The 17,475-nt window shown below is 41.2% G+C and overlaps 1 protein-coding gene and 1 pseudogene across 7 annotated transcripts in view; both read left to right on the top strand.

The window, feature by feature from the left end:
• Positions 1-6,789, top strand: part of fhod3a (formin homology 2 domain containing 3a) — a 94,112-nt gene extending 87,323 nt beyond the window's left edge. For 6 of the 7 annotated variants that reach the window (XM_076302150.1, XM_076302151.1, XM_076302154.1 and 3 more), the window contains 4 exons: positions 146-169; positions 1,716-1,968; positions 2,463-2,630; positions 4,232-6,789. In XM_076302150.1, the coding sequence (XP_076158265.1) occupies positions 146-169; positions 1,716-1,968; positions 2,463-2,630; positions 4,232-4,314 (528 nt within the window). In that variant the 3' untranslated portion in view covers positions 4,315-6,789. The remainder of the gene's footprint in view (positions 1-145; positions 170-1,715; positions 1,969-2,462; positions 2,631-4,231) is intronic. The other variant, XM_076302152.1, reaches the window with a different exon arrangement.
• A 6,228-nt stretch (positions 6,790-13,017) lies between these two features.
• Positions 13,018-15,997, top strand: LOC143140000 (glutathione S-transferase A-like; annotated as a pseudogene).
• Positions 15,998-17,475: the final 1,478 nt, after the last annotated feature.

Below are 17,475 nucleotides of genomic sequence, written 5' to 3' on the forward strand. Positions count from 1 at the left end.
ACACACACACACACACACACACACGCACACACACACATGCAGATAGAAACACACATTGGAAGCTCTCTCTTCTCTCACAGTCTGTCATTCATTTCTTATTTTTCATCACCATGACTTCTCTTTCCATGTCCTTCCTCTTCTATAGACTGATGATGAAGAAGACTTAGAGGTATGAGAATGATGACAATGTGTGTGAGTGTGTGTGTGTGTGTGTGTTCATACTGGAGTGTGTATCCGCATGCAGCGACCTCTAACCCCACAACATACCTTTGACTCATCGTCTTCGCATTGTCCTCTTGCACCGTTCCAACTGTGTGTCTGTGTTTGTGTTGGACGTGTCCACTCACAGAAAAAATAACGCCCTCTCTCGATTATTTGTTAAGGCCAAAGTATGTCTCCCTGTTGGCCCAGTGTGCGACCCCCCCCCCGTCGCTGGGACGCAATGTGCTTCTCGATGTCCTGTCCTCACATACACAGCATGTGGAGACGGAGGGACATGAATCACAGTGTGTCTGCTTGTCAATGGAAATGCAACTATTAACTCACTTTTCCCTGTGTGCATTCTACAGTCTGCTTTGTACGCTTGGTGAATTTGGATGCAGATTGGAATAAAACTCACATAGCAGGAAAGATGCTGGAATGGAGCTAGGTGCCGATGCACCGTGTCCGATGAGCCATTGCCAGAACAGAACCAGAACAGAACCGGGCCCAGGCCAAATATGCTCCTGAGCTTTTTTTTTTGGCAAGGTGCGGTTTCAGTTCATCATTGCGAGACCACAGATAATATTAACAGCCAAGAAGAGAGAGAGAATGGAGGCCCAAAGATGGTGAAAACCTGAATAGCTATGTGCTCTATACTCTGAAATACAAATCCAGTTGTGTCCTGAAGAGACCAGTCGCCAAAACGCTGTTATTAAAAATGTCACATTTTGGAGTATTTATACAGACTGTGAACGGAGTGTACGTTTTTATTCTACGTCAGTGTGTGAGACGAAACTCATCTGAGACGAAACTCATCTGAGACCTAATACGTTAGCATATTGGGTTAAGTGTTGCTCTTACCCCGGAGTGTCTGTCTTTGGGTTTACACCTCGGTTGTCTGGACAGCTCTCAAAGAACATCAATTAGGGTGGACATGTCTCCTCACTGCTTGCTTGGTCTGCAGTGCACCAGGAATGCTGAGGGGTGTCATAAACTAAGATCCATTACAAACGAATTACTGTCCAGGGTGTTGTAGCCGTCAAGCCTTAAAAAACTGCCAAACTGCTCATGCATCCACTGTCTTTGGTAATGTGTGTGTGTGAGTGTGTGTGTGTGTGTGTGTGAGTGTGAGTGTGAGTGTGAGTGTGAGTGTGAGTGTGAGTGTGAGTGTGTGTGTGTGTGTGTGTGTGTGTGTGAGTGTGAGTGTGTGAGAGAAAGAGTGTGAAATGTGTGTACATTTATATGCATATTCTGTTAATGCATGTGAGTGTGCCTACACGTGTGCTTATTTGAGTTTGAAACATAAATGTGTGTGTGTGTATGTATGTATGCATGCATGTATGTATGTTGTGTTTATGTATCTGTCTGTGTGTGCGTGTGTGTGTCATGTGTGTGCGTGTGTGTGTATGTGCATGTGTATGTACTCATATGCACATCTGTCTGCGTGTGTGTGTGTGTGTGTCTGTGTGTGTGCATGACTGTAACCTGCACATCTCTCTGCCTCTGTTGTGTAGTCTGGCCGGCTGGGTGGCGGTGGCAGCGCTGGCGGCGGCGGTGGTGTTGGTGGTGGTGGTGGCGTCGGTGGGCCTGGTGGCTCCGGTGGGGTGCAGGAGAACCAGCAGCCCCAGGGCCTGGGCCACGCCGAGGACGCCGCTGAACACGAGCACATGAAGGCAGTGCTCAAGACCAGCCTGCAGAGCGGTGACAAAGAGGCCTCATCCATGGTACCTGGCCTGCGCATGCGAACGCGGACCAGGCCCAGCAGAGGTCAGTGTTCCCTTGTGTGATGTATGGTACCACACTGGATCTGAAGAAGGCCTCAAACAAGCGTGACACCTGACTTCATACACTACTAACTCATTCACCTGTGATGACCTCCCTTTTCCACCAGCCACACAGCTATATAGATAAATAATAATCATCTCATGGTCTTAGAACCGCTTCTCACAGAAGCAAGCAATAATGTAATGACTCTACTAAGATGAAACAAAAAGTGAAATGAAAAAGGAAAAGCATTGTACACAAAAAGAAATCAATAGAAACATTAAAAGGAAAACAAATGTGAACTAATTTGTCAGTTGTAAAACGATAAGTGCTTATTTTGGCAGGATATTGGGGGGGGGGGGGTCAATATTAATTGGTCAGTTTAACAGAGCAGTGTGTAGTATTCATGGGAGTATACGGATTAATTCAATTGAATGATGAAATGAAACTGAAGGGTCAACCCAGCCAACATATTGTTACTCTGCTTCCTCTTTCAGGTCAACCTCGCACAGCCTGGACATCAGCAGCCAATGAGGAAGCAGTGGCCATGACAGACGATGCCGCAGACGAGATCATGGAACGCATTGTGAGGTCGGCAACACAAGGGCCCAGTCAGAGAGCCCAGCCACGGGAGAGGAGGCGGTCTCGCGCCAATCGCAAGTCACGTACGTCCGCTATCTACGCATGCAATCAGTCAGACAAGAGGAAGATGATTTCACTATCCCTCAGCCATGACTCTGACACATACAAATTAATATGAGAAGATAAGACAGGGATGCAACAGGGATGTTCAGAGCAGGGTGACAACATTATGAATGAATAGTGTTTTACAGTTTGAGAGGTAAAGAGAACAAATATCAATACAGTCAAGGAAAAGTGAGTTAAGAGAAGTTAGAGATAAATAACCGTAAGTATATTTCTACTGAACATGGCGAGGAAGTTTGGTGTGGTATCCTTTTGTGACAAGGAATATATACATACAGTACCCTCCGGAATTATTGGCACCTTTGGTAAAGTTGACTAAAAACAGGTATAAATCGTTTGGTGATTTATTGTAATCTCACAATGAAAACAATGAGGACAAATCCAACCTTGAATGGAAACAAATTTATTCTGAGAAAAAGAAAAATCTCATAAAGAAATAATTTTTTTTAACAAAAACATGTTGCTCACAATTATTGGCACCCCTGCTTCTAATACCTTCTTAAGCCTCCCTTTGCCAATGAAACAGCTTATACTGTAATATTCTCCCATGACACTCCATAAAGTTGGAGATTACAAAGCAAGGGATTTAAGATAATTTGTCTTTACAGAATCTCCCCAGATTATCCAGATTCCTAGGTCCACACTTTGGTCTCCTATAGGTCCTCTTTGACTCACCCCACTGTTTTTCTATGGAGTTTAGATCAGGGGACTGAGATGGCAATGGCCGAAGCTTGATTTTGTGTTCAGTAAACCATTTTTTGTCAGGGTTACAAATATAGCCATGCGCAAGACTCTTTCTGACAGAAAACACACTTTAATGAACTGCAGAGACAGAGACATACATAGAGACATACATACATACATACATACATACATACATAGGGACGGACGGACGGACGGACGGGAATGACTTGGACGAAACAGAGAGACAATCCGACAAGGAACAGCGACATACCAATTAACAGAAAGACAGAGGACTGGACGAAACCAACGAGACAATAATGGGGAACAGGTGTGGAAGCAGAAAGGAGGGAAAACTAACAAGACAGGAAGCACAGACCAAATAAGGAGATGGGGCGGAGACAAAGACAGGTGACAGGCAGGTAAACACAAAGCACATGGGAAACAGGCAAAAACAAACACAGGACAATACACAAAATGGCCACCAGGGTGGCACAAAATAATCAGTCCAGTCCAGATCCTGACATTTTTGATATGGACGTTTGTTTTGGTTCATTGACCTGATGAATGATCCAATCATGACCCACTTTTAGTGTCTTGGCAGAGATGAGTTTTTCTTGTTGTTCAGGATACCATACACCTTAATTAGGTTCCCAAGGCCTTTGGGAATAAAACATATTTTGTATACCTGTTTTTAGTCAACTTTTAGTTCTGAAGAGTACAGGTGAAGACTTCTGTAGATGAAGTATCAAATTACGGGATTTTCAATCCAGTACATTTGGGAGATAAATACCGATGTAGTAAGTGTACTCTAAATCATTGTACAAAACTGCATACACTGCATACAATTCCCATCATGCACCTGTGTATCTGCCCACAGTGAGGAGGACCCTGAAGAACGGACTGACGCCGGAGGAAGCACAAGCTCTGGGATTGGCTGACAACCCAGAGATGCCTGTGTGAAGAGCCAGAATCTGTGTCTGTAACATCACGGACACACGCTCCTTACTGACCCTAGGCAGCACACACACACACACACACACACACACACACACCCAACCCCCACCCCACCCCACTCCCCTCGTCACACTCCGGCCTTCTTACTGCCGCCACCCACAACATTCATCGGCCAATCACAAGCCTTTCCACAGCTCCTTCCCCTGCTGCTTGATGCCGCTAGCGCTACTGTCGTGTGGCCGTGTGACTAGCCGCGGCGTTGTAGGCATATGTGTGTGTTTACCTTCCTCATTTTGGTGTTGCTGAAAACAAGGGCAGAATTATTTTTCTTTTAAACAAAATGACCCATGGGTTGATTCCGAGTGAGGGGCATCGATAAGACGAAGAAGAAGGAAGTGTTTTTGGAAAGTGATGACAAAAATAATCAATGCGGATGAAAAAAGTGAAAGCTTCTGATACGATTGTGACTCAGGGTTTGATCCTATCATCTCGTAATGTTTATTATTGTGGCTGTTTGTTTGTTTGTTTTTTATCTTTCGGGAACTTTTTCCAAAATTGGTACTCACAATACCTAGCAGATACAGCACATGAACAAGAGACAGCCATTTCAGATGGGTTAGTGTGCCATTTATTGTGACAACCCAAGTCCCTACACTTCCAGTTTGGCTTTATGCATTACATCACACCATGTGAAATCACAGTGGTGATTTTGTTTTAAAAAACGTTCCTGAAATGAAAAATACTAGAGAGTTCTGCTTGAGCTACAATCATGCATCTTAATGGAACTTATGAAATAGTAGGCCTACATAAAAAAATAAAAAAATAAAAATCATGCACACTCACACCTGCATGTCGAGGGCCTTCTAAATTAATACCAAACTGTGTGATATAGGATGAGTAATGGTATCCTTTCCTTAGGTGCTATAGGTCTAGATTAAGTTACTACATGGCTATCTACTCAGTAAACAGGGATGCCCATCTTAATCTAGAGATCAACACTATCCTAGCTTTGTATTGTCTCAGAGGCCTTCTCAGTCCATCTGTACGATGTGTTGAAATTCACTTCCATTTCTCACCACGGATCTTATTGCTCACCTCATTCTTCTGCTATTTGCCAATTGTGGGTATCTCTGTCTCCATGTGCTTGCTTGCTTTAACTATGAGCACATGGCCTACTCTACTGCCACTTTTCCACCACCCTTTGGGAGTGCTTTGCATTTAACCTGGCATAGAGTTTTGTTGAGACACATAATGTACAGTAATGAACGCTGCAAAAGGAAAAAAGAGACACCAGTTTTTTTTTTTAGAGACATACAGAGATGTTAGAGATTGTTACTGACACAATGTCCACTTGAATTTAACGGAAAACAAGCCTAGATTTGATGGGAGATGTTTTGGTTTTAATTTACAGTTAATTTTCCTGAATGTCAAATCATCTACAACCCACTCACGTCTTTTGCAATTGTGTCGGCTCCAAATGAGTGGTGACAGTTCTAGTTTGGTTTGTGCCTTCCTGCAATATGAGGCTGCAGTTCTTGAGAAGGAGGTAGTTTTCCTGTCCCTTTACAGCACACATGATCAAGACTACAGATGACCATTAGAACAAAGATACTGACACAACTTGAGTCAAATTGATTAGTGCAGAACAAACATTTTCATAAACCATCTTTTGGTAAAATATTGGTTAGGTTACAGAAAGGCTGCAAGAGGCTTATTTTTCGTTGCTGTTGTTTTTGTTGTCATTGTTTTTGTGTCATTTCCAAGTACTATATTACAATTTCATTATTTATTGAGGAGATTCACTACTTTTTAAGAGGAACATTTGATAAACAATACTTTTTGAGAACCGTAGGTCAGTTAATGCCACGGTAGTCTGGCACCTTAATCTCAAACTCTTGCGTGGGATGTTCATGGAACCATTGTCAAAATTTCAGAGAAGATCTCATTCAGACTCCTTCCTAGTCAATCTTATACTGGAAATTGTAAAAAGGACAAAAGTGTACAAAAATTATAAACATTTAAAAGAGGGATATTGTAAAAAAAAGTATGTAAATGCCCTGCTTTGTTGTCAAGTTTGTTTGTCTGTGTGTAATGTTTGTTTTTGTTTTTTTTTTTTTGTAATTTCTGTAGAATAGTGTATTATAGACAGACGAAGAGCAGTGTTATTATTATATTAACTGTAATTTAAGAGAAAACAGAACAAAAAGCCATGCATGGTCACAAATATATAAATACATATATAATTCTTTTTGCAAACGGCTTTCAACCACAAAATTTGAAATTTGTTAATATTGAAATTACTTCTGTTGGCTTTTTTCAGATTCTTGTTGGCTCATAACTCCATTAAACTGAATGAAATGTTGTCACATTGTGGAATTAGATGCCTACGCTGTTTTAAAGCTCCTGTCTATGAATTTACATGTCCACTGGAAACAGTAGGCTACATTTACACAACCTGCAATAAAGCCTTGTATGAATAGATCAAGTGTTTTATTATTTTGTCAAGGCAGTAGGCCTACTTGTACAGTCACAATGAAATCCATGGGAAAAGAAATAGTGTGTGAGTGTGCGCGCGTGTGCGTGTGTTTATGTGTGTGTGCATGTCTGCGCGTGCATGCGTGTGTGTGTATGAGTATTATGTGTAGATCTAGATCGGGGGGGCGAACTTGCGGCTCGCTCTTTGCCTCCTCTCGTGCGGCTCACGGCTGCTCAACTGATGTTCTCACTTCTCCTTGGATTTAGAGTTTTTTATTTTTTGAAATAGCCTATATTTCTGGTAAATGAAAATGCTTTTTTTATAAGTTGATAGTACTGCAAATAGTTAGGCTGTGATGTTTAAATTAAAATAATTTTACTGTCTTGTTATGGATAGGAATCTAGCCCATAAAGAAGCAGACACTTTTGTTTCTTTAGCCAGGTGTAATGCTACTGTTGCAATCAGGAAAACCCTGACGCTAAGCGTAAATAGAAAGAGGAACACGGACATTCAAAAGGAGGATTAATCTTTTTTGTAGGCTATCATAACCCTTCTGGTTGATATGTCAACGTAACCAAAATAACACCGTTAAAAAAACGTGTTCAACACGTTAGTTTGGTACTTGGTATGCCAGACTTAACTGATGCATAAAGCTTCAAACCTGAACATTTCCCAAAGGCACTGACCTTTGCAAGTACAATAGTCAGGGGGCCAATTCTGAAAAGGGCTTCCGTTAAGGCTTTTGCGGACATGTTTTGGTACAAGCTGTCACCCTATTTTTTTAAGTAGAAGACACCCATAGGTAAGATATTAGGGTGGTTGTCAAGCTGACATTTTTTGTGTGTGACTTGTACAAGCAATTTCAGGCCAATTTTTTGGTTTCCTGCTCAACACGACATGCCAGCAATAAATGTTGAATATCTCCACAACCACAAGGACCATATACATAAAAAAGGTATCAAATGAAAGCTAACACTCATGGGCTGTCTGCAGAAGTGTCAGAATTGACATTTATCGTACAGTGTAAGAGACAACAGAACTAGAACATGAAAAAAACTATCTCCGCCTAAAGAGAACCAGTTTTCAAAATGAATATCAGCTTGGAAACATAACATAGCATCCCAAAACCTCTATCAATCAGTACCCCTATCTATGGGAATGAGTCAAGCCAAGTTTATAGCTTGTAGGGAGAGACAGTGCAATACTGCACAAGTTATAATTCTTTAATGTCAAGGCGGAAATGTAGAACTGTAGATGGTGGTCTATGGTGCTTTTTTACTTCATTAATGTACCAGGTTGTAACACAAATTATATTTAATTAACATATCACTATAGTTATTAATTCCATCCTAACATTAATGCTCTCTCACTTCTTTAGGGTTATGGGGTAAGTAACTAGTTAGTAGTAATAACTATATAATAGTCGTATAGCAAAGGTATGTTTTTCCCCATCCAAGCAGTGACTCTCAGGTAGGCAGCCAACAGAAGGCACCCAGGGACCATGTCCATGTGCTCAGTCTGAGTCCTGGTCAGGGACACAAAAGAAGAGTTTACTGTTTTGATAATGAATACCTTCCCAATACAAAACATGCATGCATGCATCCAAGGGCATAATATAAATCTAATCTACAAAACAGGAAAAACAATATCATGCCAAATAATCTGAAACAATGTAGTTGCATATAATGTGGCAAAACTCAATAATAATGATGCGAGTACCTGAGTATTCTTGCACCGAGCTGCACAGGCACATCCGCATGCCCCACTACAATATCATGCCAAATAATCTGAAACAATATAGTTGCTAGCCTAAAAATCTAGACGCACCCTAGTGGCAACAAATTACATTTGCTGCCAGGGCTAGTCTAGCAACTCTCCGTTGGCTTGTGAGCTGGAAAAATTAAACTTCTATCAGGCCAATCAAATTGTTAGGCGGGCTTAACATAATGATTGATGGCAGAGTTGCAGCGGTTTGGCTTGAATTCCCTGCTACTTGAAAACAAAGAAGATGGATCTTGCTGTTGGCGAACAGCTTGACACGAGTTAAGCTTTTTTTTAAGTTGGCAAAAGTTTAAACTAGCCAACTAGCTCCACTGGTGGGAAAATGCATGGGACTCGTTCTAGCGCTGCCTTATTGCGTGCAGAGAGAATTTGAAAGACAACCAATTATCCCGCCCCTCGGACTGAGCACTGCGAACGGTGAGTGCCCAGACCCTACATTTTAATGTGGGTCTGGCTCGTCAGGCTATATAGTTGCATATAATGTGGCAAAACTCAATAATAATGATGTGAGTACCTGAGTATTCTTGCACTGAGCTGCACAGGCATGAAGGAGAAATTTTGGATTACTAACATTTACATGTATTAGAAGTGAATACTAATCTACATTATTACATAGAAGTGATTAACATTTCATTTTTTATATTCTTTGTATGCTTTCTATACATTCAATACTGTGCATCAACTTTGCTTTGTCTGTCATTTGCTCTCTCCATGTCATGATTTTCTAATAAAGGTCATGTGACCCCCTTTGTCACGAGTTAAGGGTATTCTGCCTTAGGCAGTAATATTAGGAATATCCCGACAGGAACTAGACTATGGCAAGAGAATGCTGAAGGATGTATATGTATTGTATTTGACCAATTATCTACTTACTTGGAATGACCCCCATGACTTGCGTATGGCGCATGGATCACATGCTATGTCCAAGAAGTGTATATGTATTGTTGTATTTCTGCATGTATGAGGATTTTTTGGAAAAGACCATTGTACTCATGTGATTTGTATTACCAATGTAATTAACATGTATAAGATGGGGCTTCGCCCTAGAGAACTTTGAGTAGTGTTACTGGAACATGCTGTTGCTAGTGACCTGCTCCCGGTATCGTGAATAAACCTGCAGTGGTTCCTCACACCTGAGTGTTGCCTGGATATTTTTTGACCACAGGCACATCCACATGCCCCACTAAAAAATATTCCACTTTTTTGACATTGCCTGGTACTGCACTGACTTCCACTTTCCTTGCATCCACATATCGTCAGCTCCAAGCACCTGGCCTGTACAGGTTCTTTGGTTAAAAGCTGGGAGACAAGCATTCCATCCTTCATGTGCCAACCACAACTGGTTGGTAAGGGCAACTGTGGATGGGTCACTTGTGACTGTTTCCAAACCTTTGTTTGATAGTGGGCCCTCATTAGGTGCAGAGACAAGGCATCCTGAGTTGGTGGTAAAAGTATCCAAATTGGCTTTCACTTTCAAAAACAGGGCACAGCAAACATCATGGATTGAAGTGCTGGTCGTTTTTGGATCATACAGTTTACTGGTTAGCACTTCGGACTTGTGACCGGAGGGTTGCCAGTTCGAACCCCGACCAGTAGGCACGGCTGAAGTGCCCTTGAGCAAGGCACTTAAACCCCTCACTGCTCCCTGAGCGCTGCTGTTGTTGCAGGCAGCTCACTGCGCCAGGATTGTGTGTGTGTGTGGTTCACTGTGTGTTCACTGTGTGCTGAGTGTGTTTCACTAATTCACGGATTGGGATAAATGCAGAGACCAAATTTCCCTCACGGGATCAAAAGAGTATATATACTTATACTTATAGAATAGCTGGACTTGGTACTTCATCCTCACCAAAGTTGTGGAGAAGATGAAGGCACAACCTCATGATGCCACAACCAAAGGTTATGAGAGGCTCATCATTCAGTGCAGTGACACAGATGTACTGTTGTTGCATCTTGTGTTTGCAACCTGCTGAGCCCAGAAATTTGGATGAAAGCAGGAACTGCCAAGAAACCACGCTACACTAAAGTGCATGATATTAAAATGTCAAATGAGATTCTGGATGGTCTGTTGGCATTTCATGCCATCACTGGACGTGACACTACCAGTCAGGTCACTGGAATAGGAAAAAGGATGGCGTGGAGAGTGTTCCAGCAGTGCCCTCATCTTCTCCACAACTTTGGTGAGGATGAAGTACCAAGTCCAGCTATTATATCCTCAGCTGAACAGTTTGTCTGAAAACTGTATGATCCAAAAGCAAACAGTACTTCAATCCATGATTTTCGCTGTGCCCTGTTTTTGAAAGTGAAAGCCATTGTGGATACTTTACCACCAACTCAGTGGAAACAGTCACCAGTGACCCATCCCTTACCAACCAGTTGTGATTGGCACATGAAGGATGGAATGCTTGTCCCCCAGCTTTTAACCAAAGAACCTGTACAGGCCAGATGCTTGGAGCTGACGATATGTGGATGCAAGGAAAGTGGATGTCAGTGCAGTACCAGGCAATGTCAAAAAAGTGGAATATTTTGTAGTGGGGCATGCAGATGTGCCTGTGCAGCTCGGTGCAAGAATACTCAGGTACTCGCATCATTATTATTGAGTTTTGCCACATTATATGCAACTACATTGTTTCAGATTATTTGGCATGATATTGTTTTTCCTGTTTTGTAGATTAGATTTATATTATGCCCTTGGATGCATGCATGCATGTTTTGTATTGGGAAGGTATTCATTTTCAAAACAGTAAACTCTTCTTTTGTGTCCCTGACCAGGACTCAGACTGAGCACATGGACATGGTCCCTGGGTGCCTTCTGTTGGCTGCCTACCTGAGTGTCACTGCTTGGATGGGGAAAAACATACCTTTGCCATACAACTATTATATAGTTATTACATTACATTACATTTGGCTGACGCATTTTTAACCAAAGCAACTAACAACATGGTTAACAGTTTAAGCTTTATAAAGCAATTCTCTCAACAAAACTTATAGGACCATTTTAAAAAGCTCTAGTACAATAAGAATAAGTGCATCAGTGAGTGCTGTTTTTTAAACAACCGAGAGTCAGTTCTAGTCAGGTGGTAAGTGCTAGTAACTAATAACTAAAGACTAGTTATTACTACTAACTTGTTACTAACCCCTTACCCTAAAGAAGTGAGAGAGCAGTTATGTTAGGATAGAATTAATAACTATTGTGATATGTAAATGAAATATAATTTGTGTTACAACCTGGTACATTAATGAAGTCAAATAGCACCATAGACCACCATCTACAGTTCTACATTGCTGCCTTGACATTAAAGAATTACAACTTGTGCAGCATTGCACTGTCTCTCCCTACAAGCTTTAAACTTGGCTTGACTCATTCCCATAGATAGGGGTACTGATTGATAGAGGATTTGGGATGTTATGTTACGTTTCCAAGCTGATATTCACTTTGAAAACTGGTTCTCTTTAGGTGAAGATTGTTTTTTTCATGTTCTAGTTCTGTTCTCTTACACTGTAGAATACATGTTCATTCTGACACTTCTGCAGACAGCCCATGATTGTTGGCTTTCATTTGATACCATTTCTATGTATATGGTCCTTGTGGTTGTTGAGATATTCAACATTTAGTGTTGGTATGTCATGTTGAGCAGGAAACCAACAAATCGGCCTGAAATTGCTTAAAGTCATACACACACAAAAAAAATCAGCTTGACAACCACCCTAATGATCATGCTTGCACATAAATTGGATTATATTGCACATTTGCCCAAAATTACAGTAGGTAACATGGAAGAAAATGAAAGCACTTTGGGGGAAAAAATCCGCTTTTACCACTTATAAGAATATAGTGTTAAAATGGACAAAAAAACATTTTTTAAGCTGACAACCTGGCTAGGGGTTAAATATTAATACTGGATAGGTTGTATGCTTGTACCAAAAAGTGTCCGACAGAGTTTTAATATCAGTTTTGGCCCCCTGACTACAAGGTAAAGGTAGGATATAGACGTCAGTCAGAGAAGCAGACACTCGACGTAACATTTGACGGTCACATTGGCATCTTATCAGTTGTTACATTGGAGCATTTCTCATGCTAATAAGTCATTCAGTGATGGGGTATTTGTAATGTGTGTCAGATATCTTTGTTGCTTGCTACTCATTCCTGAAAACGATCATTTGTAGCATCTGCCAAGTGTCACACTTTAAATGAAAAAGAGAAGATCTATTTAAACTATAGGCCTAAGTCGCTGTTGTAGTGTGGGCATCATTTTTTGTTGTGCGGCTCTTTTGAGTTGTGTGGAAAACAATTTGGGCTCTTCATGCTGAACTGGTTAGCCACCCCTGATCTAGGTGAAAGTCTGTAGAACAGACCGCAATGTCAACTAAAACTCAAAGGGGTTGTCCGCTAATGAATGACACTGTGTGTGGGCGAGAGGGTTGCACACAGTGTTTACAGTAAGTCAGCTACACGTGGGCGTGTCTTGTCTATACAACTACGGTAGTTAAATAGGCTACACTTACTGAAAGGATAGCCTACCAAGTTGCTCAGTTTTACAGCTTCAGTGCTGTACAGTTCAGTGTGAGGAGAATTTTAACGACTAAATACGAGATCATGGCCAACAGCATGACACTTTTGTGGGGATCTGGCTCCGTCCCGTGCTGGCGAGTCATGATCGCCCTGGAGGAGAAACTACTCAGAAGTTGCTGTCATTTGCCAAAGGAGAACACAGATCCAAAGAGGCACTAGACATCAACCCGAGGGGCCAGGTTAGTTATAGTACGTTTTATTACCCTTCTTGGTCGCATGAGCGTCACAGCACTTACGCGCGTTTTTACTGGTGTTTAAAAAGTGCAGTCGTCGCTGACTCGGCATCAGCTTCTTCCTCCAATAAAGCAATCACTCTGTTGAACGCTCAGAAATAGCCCCACCCTTACACTGAACAAAGTCAATTCAACACTGTTTTGATCATCTACCTCATGTATACTTCAAGCTTACAATTACAATATTGTTATTAATATAATTACACTACCCTATCCCACACATAGTGTTTATTTGCACATACATACTGTAATTATACTTCATAGCCATATTCTACTGCTCTTCATTCTATTCATACTGTTCTGTATTTATTCCTTTATGTTTTGTTTTATTATTCTTATATGTTAAGTGAGTGTTGTACTTTGAGAGCAAATATTAACTGGAGTCAAATTTATTGTTTGTTTACACAAACCTGGCCAATAAAACTGATTCTGATCCTGATCCTTTTCCATAATAGCTACCTGCCTTTAAGCATGGAGATAACATCCTGAATGAATCTTATGCTGCCGTCATGTACATTGAGGTAGGCTATCTGCCGTAGGCCCTGTTATCCTAACTATACTAAAAGTATCAACAAAATGAGTGCAATAATTGCATTCTGAATAGCCTATTTAGCATGTTTGTGAAAATGGAAAGGAAAAGTAGGCTACCCTGCCATCAAGTTTCTGACTGACATTAAATACTATGTATGATAATCTAAAGCATACATCCTAACTGCTATTTGTGTTATGCTGATTAATTCATTCATTGTAAACCAATACTGCATAGCCTACTCTATCTGATCCTATATTGAAACTGCGTTGCTGTTTTTTTTTTTTTTTTACAAAAATTTACTAATATGTCTGGATGACTTTGCAAAAACAGGTCATGGTTATACATCACAGGAAATGGCTCTACATCGCTGCAACAAAGTGGGGATGACATTGCGCTTTTCTTTTGTCTCCGGCTTCTCCGACACACACTGTTGGCTTTGAATGCCTGAGTGCTATATGTCATCATGTGTGCTTAAACGGACCATGCCTTCCCTCCACTGCACTCTATTGTTAGTCTGCATTACTATGACTACATTAATCTTTCAGAGCCAGTTCAGGTCCCAGGGTACTCCACTGATCCCTGAAGGCCAAACCCAACAGGCTCTCATGTACCAGCGCATGTTTGAGGGACAGATACTACACCAGAAACTCAGTATGTATAGAATATTATGATCTATTTATACATTTTATACATATAATATACACGTCTATTCATTATCATCTATAGCTACTGAGTGTATAAGGCTGTTTATATATGTATGTGATACAGTATACATACTTGACCATATGAACTGGTGAATACCACCTTTATGAATAAACTTCACATGGAAAGCTACAGGACTGAGGGGCTTATGTTGTATTCTGAAGGGACTTTTAAACTATTTTAATATCTTTTAAATAAATGTCTTCAGTTACACTTTTTATCAACACCATAACCATGCAAACCCTGAGTAATGTGAGTGAAGAGCAGCACAGTGTAGTCAGTTTACGGTTAGTGTGCATCTCCGTGTAAACTGAAACAGGAAAAATATATGCGTTTTTTTACTATTACTCAGCCTTGAATTTAATTCAATTCTATTCTATTCTATTTTATTGATATATCACCATAACGTAACACCTTTAGAGGACCCAGCTTGTACATGACCCTTTGAATTGCACATAACCTAATCAGGCCTTGTGTTTCACAGATGGGGCCTGATTCATATCTTGCAGGGAATGCATTCTCATTGGCTGATGTCCTTGTATTTCCTGTAGTTGCTTATGCTGTACGCTATGGGTAAGCCAAAGATCTGCATAATCTCAAAGCCTATTTTGGGCCATTATAATATCCCTTTAAAGGTGAAAGGTATGATGGATCTGTTTGACTGAACCCTTGATTTGTCTGGCTATGATAATTATGCGCCTGATGCAGAAGGTCATCTCAGGCTTGGGGCTCACAACACTAAGCAGGTTTCTAAACTATTACCAGTACATTTATAATTATTGGCAAGAGATTTTTATGTAGGGATTGGACTCCTTGCTGTAGAATTATAAACTATTGCAAAACCTTTGACCTTTGATTCTTAACTGTCAGATTTACAGCTGTGGGCGACAGGTCATGAGTATTACACATACCCAGCACAAGACAGTTGTGTGGGTTCCAGTTGTTGCTAAAGGTGGAGGAAGAGGAAACACAACTGACTGACTCAGCAACTGTTTGTTTGTTATTTTTATGCTCCTTCATGCAGAATGTCCCAGGAGCGATATCCTAGACTGGGGGCGTACTACAACATGTTGAAAGACAGGCCCAGCGTCAAAGCCACCTGGCCGCCGCACTGGCTGGAAGGCCCTGGGTCAGACACCATCAAAGCCCTCTGAGATGCCTCCAGCTTCCTGCTCAGCTGCTCTCCTACAATCTTTACCTGGTGCTGCCTACTGCTACAACTTCCATACGTTGTTAGCATGGTTTACACTAAACTCTTCTGTAATCTTTTTGAATGGTGTTTTCAATGGGTGTATATGTTTTTTTACGTTATCCTCTAGTTACCTAAGGTGACATTGTGTAATACTGTTACAGCATTACAGTAGTTAAACAAAATAAAGCAAATTTGTTACACAGTTGTGGCTGATCTTTTCCAGTATGTGTGTGATGACTTGAAATGAATATTTAGTATAAATACTGCTGTGTCTATAGAAGGCTTGTACAGTAAGTAAAAGATAGACAAGCCAGATTGTAGAACAAGAATCATCATCAGGTGGAACTCAGTGAAGTCAAATTCACCATGCACAAGTTATGTGTGAGGGATGCATAAGTCATTTGCTGATTTGGACATAAGCAACAAGTTTGTTGTTAACCAGTTAACACTTGACAACTGTTGTTGAACTTAAATTGGATTTAGGCTGAAGACAGGAGGGCTATGTCACAGCTGATACTAGAGGAGGGCTATGTCACAGCTGATACTAGAGGGCTATGTCACAGCTGATATTAGAGGGCTATGTCACAGCTGATACTAGAGGAGGGCTATGTCACAGCTGATATTAGAGGGCTATGTCACAGCTGATATTAGAGGGCTATGTCACAGCTGATACTAGAGGAGGGCTATGTCACAGCTGATATTAGAGGGCTATGTCACAACTGATACTAGAGGAGGGCTACGTCACAGCTGATATTAGAGGGCTATGTCACAGCTGATACTAGAGGAGGGCTATGTCACAGCTGAAATTAGAGGGCTATGTCACAGCTGATATTAGAGGGCTATGTCACAGCTGATACTAGAGGAGGGCTATGTCACAGCTGACATTAGAGGAGGGCTATGTCACAGCTGATACTAGAGGAGGGCTATGTCACAGCTGATATTAGTGGGCTATGTCACAGCTGATACTAGAGGGCTATGTCACAGCTGATATTTGAGGAGGGCTATGTCACAGCTGATATTAGAGGAGGGCTTTGTCACAGCTGAAAAATAGTCCTCAGCCCAGTTTAAGTTAAACTGTAGATTTGAAAATGTTCTTCTTCCCAATGTATTTTCTGGGTTCTGGGAGAAACAGGTGAGATTTCAATAAGAGCTGATTTATTTATTGTGAGACAAAGAAAATAGGAGGGCTATGTCACAGCTGATACTAGAGGAGGGTTATGCCACAGCTGATATTAGAGGGCTATGTCACAGCTGATATTAGAGGAGGGCTATGTCACAGCTGATATTAGAGGAGGGCTATGTCACAGCTGATACTAGAGGAGGGTTATGTCACAGCTGATATTAGAGGGCTATGTCACAGCTGATACTAGAGGAGGGCTATGTCACAGCTGATACTAGAGGAGGGTTATGTCACAGCTGATATTAGAGGGCTATGTCACAGCTGATACTAGAGGAGGGCTATGTCACAGCTGATATTAGAGGGCTATGTCACAGCTTATACTAGAGGAGGGCTATGTCACAGCTGATACTAGAGGAGGGCTATGTCACAGCTCAGCCCAGTTTAAGTTAAACTGTAGATTTGAAAATGTTCTTCTTCCCAATGTATTTTCTGGGTTCTGGGAGAAACAGGTGAGATTTCAATAAGAGCTGATTTATTTATTGTGAGACAAATAAAATAGC

The sequence above is a fragment of the Alosa pseudoharengus genome, unplaced genomic scaffold (genome assembly GCF_046254945.1).
Source record: "Alosa pseudoharengus isolate Yale_2024_CS ecotype anadromous, Long Island Sound unplaced genomic scaffold, YU_APseudo_1.1 YU_APseudo_1.1_scf_23, whole genome shotgun sequence".
NCBI lineage: Eukaryota > Metazoa > Chordata > Actinopteri > Clupeiformes > Clupeidae > Alosa > Alosa pseudoharengus.